The sequence below is a fragment of the Bidens hawaiensis genome, unplaced genomic scaffold (genome assembly GCF_021521415.1).
Source record: "Bidens hawaiensis isolate Kalapana, Puna unplaced genomic scaffold, B.hawaiensis_p1.1 tig00017681_1, whole genome shotgun sequence".
Taxonomy (NCBI): domain Eukaryota; kingdom Viridiplantae; phylum Streptophyta; class Magnoliopsida; order Asterales; family Asteraceae; genus Bidens; species Bidens hawaiensis.
The window spans coordinates 361,442-369,100 of NW_027492671.1; the positions used below are offsets into that span (position 1 = coordinate 361,442).

At 34.5% G+C, this 7,659-nt stretch overlaps 1 protein-coding gene across 1 annotated transcript; it reads right to left on the reverse strand.

Annotated features, from left to right (window-relative positions):
• Positions 1 to 2,086: 2,086 nt before the first annotated feature.
• Positions 2,087 to 6,296, reverse strand: LOC143554439 (isovaleryl-CoA dehydrogenase, mitochondrial-like). The gene is made up of 15 exons (XM_077044190.1): positions 6,195 to 6,296; positions 4,842 to 4,925; positions 4,674 to 4,731; positions 4,473 to 4,597; positions 4,332 to 4,376; positions 4,196 to 4,244; positions 4,009 to 4,118; positions 3,852 to 3,928; positions 3,283 to 3,333; positions 3,141 to 3,205; positions 2,851 to 3,005; positions 2,725 to 2,765; positions 2,595 to 2,649; positions 2,462 to 2,518; positions 2,087 to 2,377 (listed from the first exon to the last, which is right to left on the reverse strand). Exons 1-15 carry the CDS (start codon positions 6,294 to 6,296, stop codon positions 2,231 to 2,233), a joined length of 1,221 nt encoding a protein of 406 aa, XP_076900305.1. The 3' UTR covers positions 2,087 to 2,230.
• Between the last annotated feature and the right edge of the window lie 1,363 nt (positions 6,297 to 7,659).

The following is a 7,659-nucleotide window of genomic DNA, read 5'->3' on the forward strand; positions in this document are numbered from 1 at the left end:
TGGATAAAAAAAACACCCTTTTCGGTTCTTAAAATTCCCCGAAAACGCTCAAAACGAACTCCAGGGGCTAAAACTACCAAAATGGAGACTTGAAGGACCCATTTGTAGTTTGTGCTTTCTTGGGTCTATAACCAACCCATTTTCATGAAACACCCTTTATGAAAGACCCATTCAACTTACCCTATATATACACACCCATCTTCTTCATTTGTGCTTGCTCATTTCTTCATTTCTCTCTCAAATTCTTGAATTCTAAGGTTGTTCTTCATAAGCTAATCTTTCATTTTAACTAACTTCTCAATACTTAAATCTTGATGTTACAACATATATATAATATACACTCATTGTTTACCTTCGGTCTTTCATTTCTCCGGTCTCGGCCGGTTGAAATGTCGGGCTAGCAAGACAAGGTTATATGGAGGACTTTGTAGTCATTGTTTATATATTTAACAAATCTAACCATATAACTTGTTATACTTGCTTAACTTCTACATATTTTAGTTTATTGTTCATATTTGTCAAGTTCCATGGTATTGGGTATGTGGTGACTAGCCTCGGTTTCATCCCGAGTTGAGAACCGAACCAAAAACCGAACTTTTGTTTAAAAGCATTATTGTTAACTTTTTGAATGTAAAACTTGTGTATTATTATTTGTCATGTATTTTATTTTAAACCCTTCCAAGACTACCTACTAACACGAGACCCGTTTAATATAGGTCTTGCTCGTTAAACCGATCTCTCCGATTATTCACGACACTATCTTTCAAGTTATTTGTTAATGTGAGTACTTTTTCATCCCCCGTTTTCCATCTTTCGTTTTGGGGGTGGCATTGCATACTTATTCAAATTCAAATGATTTATACTTGAGTCTTAAACCACAACACGTATTGTATATGTTTACTTAAATAAATGCTCGATTTGGTGTTATATGCTTTACATGATTATGTGCAAATTCTTGAATGCTAAGGCGGGTAGCCTCTTGAATGCTAAGGCGGGTAGCCTCATCAAAGTATGATCATACGTTAATTCCGAGTATATATGGTATCCCCATATAGAAAGGTGTCGTCAATGTATTCTTATTGACGATTTCATTATTGTTGTCAATGTATTCTTATTGACAGTTTTATTATCTAAATTGTTGCTATTATTTATTGTTTTCATATACTAGTTGTGGATTTCATACTATATACTTATTGTCCAAAACTATGAAAATTGCTCACCAACCTTCGTGTTGACAAACTCTATTTTATGCAATGTTACAGGTTTGATGTTAGCTTGATTGGATTACTTGAAGAAACTTATTATCTTGGCTTTAGGATATTAGAAAATAAAAGAACAAGTTATTTGTTTATCTATCTATTTGGGATTTTGTATGAACAATTGTTGTGTTATTTATGATGATATGGATTTAAATGAGTTGTTTAAATATTGTAACTTTATAGTGTCATTGTGCAATGAGCAATCATGTCGCGCCTCGACGTTTCCGCCTTCATTGGTCGGGGTGTGACACAGTCGAAATTCCATGTTATTTTTGGGTCAAAGCAGGTCGGCAGCTTAAATGAAATGGATCGATGTGGACACGTCGTGTCCAGTGTTGTAAAAATCCCGACTAGGCGCCGATTAATCACTAGTCGTTACCTCGTCGACCTGTCACTGATTAATCCCCATTTGCCCAAAATCAGTCAAAATTGAAAATTTTATACATAAAATTTGAAATATATCTGTATATTTAAAAACCTACATATAAATTCGAATCCGGTTATTCCCGACTAATCCCTATTAATCCCAATCAGCCGCTAGTCCCTACCCCACCGTCTGACTAGCGCCTAGTGATTTCTACAACACTGGTTGTCTCTTAAAGAAACGATATATGTTTTGGATCGGAACGGGTTTCAGGCAGGCACACGTATCCAACATGAAACGTCCTACCGCATAAACGGGTTTTGGATTAGAATGGGTTCTGTTCAGACTGGGTTTCGGGCCAAGACATGTTTCGGATCGGAAGGGGTTCGATTCAAGTTTTCGGGCTTACACGAGTTTATGTCCAAAATTTTGTAAACATGAATATACTTCATGAAGAAACAGTTACTAACATGCAAGTAATTTTACCACCTCATTTCAAAGCAACACTCATTGCAAAGTCAACCATGCATTTTGACTGAATACATTCTTGAGGTATGTCAATTAAAATTTAAAAGGGCTATCTAAGATATTCATTTTAATCATTTTATTATTTCTCATTAAAGAGTTCACGCCCGATAATCATCCTTCTAATCTCACTTGTTCCAGCACCGATCTCGTATAATTTAGCATCACGCAGCAACCGACCAGTTGGGTACTCGTTCACGTACCCATTGCCACCTAAGCATTGAATCGCCTGCAAAAAATATATACTTTAAATATAAAACCAAAAGGAGTAAATTAAATAATAAAATTATAAAATTGAAAATTTTGGTTTAACCTGCAGAGCAACTTGGGTGGCTCTTTCAGCAGCAAAGAGTATAACTCCAGCACAATCCTGTAACCAAGTGGCACAACGGTCAATGCACAATGTACAAACCATAATGCGTTGATAAGCTAGAACAAAAACACACCTTTGGAACAAGTATTCCATTGTCACATTGTCTTGCAACAGAATACATATATGATCTGTAAAAATGTTGATTAACTGTTAATAAACATTAAACATGGACATAGTAAACATGCTATCGAGTCACGGTTTACCTTGAAGACTGCAAGGATGTATACATGTCTGCAATTTTCCCCTGTTTTCATAGAATTTGTTTTTAATTACTGAAATAATATTTTGTTTATTTTGTAACCATATTTAACGTGCTACTAATAACTAACCTCCATAAGTTGAAACTCGCCAATGGGGCGACCGAATTGTTCTCTTTGACGGATATAAGGAAGAGCAACATCAAGACATGCTTGCATGATCCCGATTGGTCCAGCTGACAGTACAAGTCTTTCTAAATCTAAACCCGACATCATCACGTAAACTCCTAGAATTTGTAACTTAAGGTTATATATCATTCATATTCATACTTAAATTTATATATATATATATGTATGTATGTATATATGTATATATATATATATATATATCAGATATAAATTTATCTTTATTATGATGATACCTTTTCCCACTTCGCCAAGAACATTCTCATTAGGAACAAAGCAATTTTCAAAAACGAGCTCGCATCTGATAATCAAATGGTGTTCTTAAACTGCTATTAATAAAATATTAGGATTATTTAATTAACTATAATTTGAACTTACGTGTCACTTCCTCGCATTCCAAGTTTGTCTAATTTTTGGGCGGTACTGAACCTGCATTACAGAGACATATACAAACATTGATTTAATATGCAGGCATACAAAAACTCATGTAGTACTTATTTCTAGGGTTGTGAATGATCCGAACGTTCAATGAACCTTTTGTAAACCGTGTGACGGGAAGTTCGTTTATGTTTGTGTAATTAATAAACGAACACGTCTTTTTCGTTCATTTATGTTCATGAAGGTTCGTTTATGTTCACTTATGTATGTATGCTTACGTTTGTTTACATTCGTTAGTACGTATTTAAATTTTTTAGGCCCGACATGATGTTGTTCACATGTTTTTAATTGGTTTTAGCCCAGGTTATGTTCGTTCAGTTATACTGTTAATGAACAGGCATAAATGAACACGAATACGTTCATTTTCTTAACAGATGGACAAGAAAAACCTGTTTGTTTAACTGTTCGATCGTATGTTAGGTTAAAGTTAAAAGAGCGAACACGGACATGATCCATTCGTGTTCGTTCGGTTTGTTTAATATAGTCATCAAGATAAACAAAATATGTACCCGGGCATCCCTTTCTCAATAATAAACGCGGTTATCCCTTTCGAACGAGCAGTAATATCCGTTTTAGCATAAACCACCTGATTTTACCCAACAAAATAATATGTTAACAAAGAGAATACAAAGAAACGATGAACATATTAATTAATTAATTAATTACCAGCGTTTGAGCAACAGGACCATTGGTGCACCACATCTTGTTCCCATTAAGAACATAACCGCCATCTACACGATCAGCTTTGCATTTCATACCAACAACATCCGAACCAGCTGATAATATAAAAAATAATAATAACTCAAAATTAATCCCCAACATAATCCAAAATTACTTAAATCAGAAATAGTACCATTAGGTTCACTCATTGCAAGAGCTCCCACATGGTCCCCACTGATTAGCTATACAAATAAAAGAAATTAAACCGAAGCCGTGAAATAGCATACATAAATAACAAAAGAATAAAAGATTAAATAAAAGTATGAAACCTTAGGCAAGTATTTTTCCTTCTGTGCAGCAGTTCCATTTCTCACCTGCAACATCAACAAACTCATTATATCAAAACTTGTTAAACACGTGACGTATCAAATATTCAAAACTACATAGTTTGATTAGCTATTCAGTATTACCAACTGATTAATGCAGAGGTTAGAATGTGCACCAAAAGATAAACCAACCGATCCCGATGCACGGCTAATCTCCTCCATAGCTAAACAGTGATATACATAACCGAGTCCTAGCCCTCCATATTCCTCTACAAAAAAAATATTAATATTACGGTTTAAATTTGAAAATTAACTAGAAATTGACAGTAGAGGCTGCAACTCTACCTGGAGCAGTGATGCCATGAAGATTAAAGTCTCCCATTAGTTTCCATAAGTTAACTTCCTAGATCATCGATAAACAAGATTTAAAATCAGTTTCTTTGGACATTGGTATATATGTATAACTGTATAAGATATATAAAAACTGATGATTGATGTCTTGGAAGTTAGAACCTTAGGGAAATTATTCGTTTCGTCAACTTTTGATGCGTGAGGAGCGATATGCTCTTGTGCAAATTGTGCAACGCTCTCTTTGAACTGTCATATTGCATAAAACTGTCAGAAATCAACCAAATATTTCCTCCAGCTACTCAAAAGGTCAAGTAAAAGAAATAATAATAATTCACCACTCTAATTCAGCAAATCTTTGTAACAGGGAACACAAATTTTATATATTTTGTGATAAACTCACAGCAGATTTTTAAACTTTTAACAGGTCTACTTTAGTACTTTATACCACCATTACCAATTCTATGTAACAAACTCCACAAATTTGCCCACTGTTGTAAAAATCGCGACTAGTCAATGATTATTCGCTAGTCAGCCGATGACTAATTAATTTTTTGGGTAATCAGCCAGAAAATCGGTAGTCAGTCCTAGTCGGACCTTAACTCTGGCCTTAATTCCGGCTATTTCCAGCAGTCTCCGGCCAATCCCCCCCCCCCCCCCCAACTAGGGCTGTTCAAAAAGCTCGCGGCTCGCTCGATACAAGCTCAAATAAAACTAGATAAAAAAAGTTGATTAGAAACAATCCGAGCTGAGTTGGCTCACTTTTGTAACCGAGGCTCGGCTCAGGTCATGGCTCGATCTTAGGCTCGTTTAACTTCAAAATCGAGCTAGAGCCTAGCTAAGCTACCTTATTTAATTTCGAGCTCGTGGCTCGCTTGATAAAAGCTCGAATAAAACTAGCTAAAAAATGTTGATTAGAAACAATCCGAGCTGAGTTGGCTCTTTTTGTAACCAAGTTAAACCCGACCCAAGGATCGGCTCGTTTAAATTCAAAATCGAGCTAGAGCCTAGCTAAGCTGCCTTATTTAATTTTGAGATCGGGGCCGAACCCACCCTGGCTCGACTCGTGGACAGCGCTACCCCCCCCCCCCCCCCACACACACAAATATATATAATGTGTATACATAAAATGTTTACATATACATATATATATATATATATTACATATAAAAATGTGTGTGTGTGAGTGTGTATAGAAAATTGAAAATTAGATATAAAAAATTCCAGTCCAACTAATAATCCCGATCAATCGTTAATCCCCACCCGACCCGACCCGACCGTTAGAGCAGAGTTAGTTGAACAACAATGAATATGGGCTAAAATGATACTAATTATAGGCTTATATGAGCCTATCTAACAACTATCCAAAGTAAGTAGGTGCCTAAATACCATAAATAACTCTATGCATTCATTCATTCTGTTCAATAAATAATGAAGTAAATGTATGCATTTTAATTTAAGCAACACACATATTAATATATGATATTGATGAAAGAGAGTAATTAATTTAATTTAAACCTGAATCTGAGTATCATCGAACAGCATAGAAGTTGAAAACCGGTGTTGAAGTTGAAATGAAGCCCTAGGCTTTGTCAACCTCCGAATCAGCATCGTCATCATCGTCATCGTTCGTGTTGAATTATATCACAACTGGAAATGGATGCAAAATTACTATTGGTTAAATAAGCAAGCAGAGCAGCGAGAGAGAAATGAACAAATGGTGTTGCCTTACACTACGGATCATCTGCTAATTATTATTTTATTATTATCTTAAATATATATATATATATATATATATAAACGAAACATTTAATAAACTCCGTCTTCCTCCAAACCACCACACTGTTTTATTTGTAAATGGAGGTTTTTCTTGTATTTGACCCGAATTCACATGTATGGGTCTCACCAAACTCAGATAACTCTTAAGCGGGTTATAACATCTCATTATATTAAAAATTAATCTCACGGATAGAAAATCGTATAAAATGAGATATACTAAAAATTAATATCAAGTTTTTTAAATATATTATTTATAGTTAAGAAAGAATTTTATAGTGAAAAAATAAGCGGGCCATAGCTCTCACCAAACTCATGTAGCTTTTAAACGGATTATAACATCTTATTTATTTATGAAACTCTTTCATCATCAAACCTCAAGTTATATTATTAACTACCTTACAATAAATAAAATTAAAATTAAAATATATATAAATATTAAACGAAAAATGAAAGCCATGCCCATAATACGTGGGATAAAACCTAGTTATTATTATTTAAAAAAAAACAAATTTACAAGTCACCAATCACCTTCCACTCTTCCCCTCACCAGCGCTATGTTGGAAGTGCGCACCTCCTTTCATACCGCCCCGGGGGCGGTGTTCTGACGCTATGGGGGCTCCATGAGATGGGGTAGCGCCCCACTACGCATGGTCTAAGACATGTGTAGTGGATAGAGCCTTATGTGGGCGTGTGACGCCACGTCATCATAGGGGCTTTATGGTTAAAATGGATGCAGTGGTGAAACATTTTCAAATCATTACCTTATTATTATTATTATTATTATTATTATTATTTTGTTATTGTATGTTATTAACAAAAAAAAAACAAATAAATCAACAACCAATCAACTTCCATCATTCCCCCTCTATACAGAGCCGACCCTAGGGTGGGGCTTGGTGGTCGACGGCCCTAAGCCCGACACCCCGCTACGCTTGAATTTTTTTTAAAATTGTATGTATTTTTATGAAAAATAATATTTTATTATTATATATATTAAAAAGAGGATTCCATACTACTCACAAAATCACTATTCAATTTACTATTCATATATTTTTATTTTTTTTTTCACTTTTAACTCCATTACTTTTTAAACATATTGTGTTACTTTATTATATGTTATTTATATATGTTTTATAAAATTACAGTAGAGGTCACTATTAGATGGTTTTTATTCTCTTTATTTTACGTTTTGTTTTAATTAATT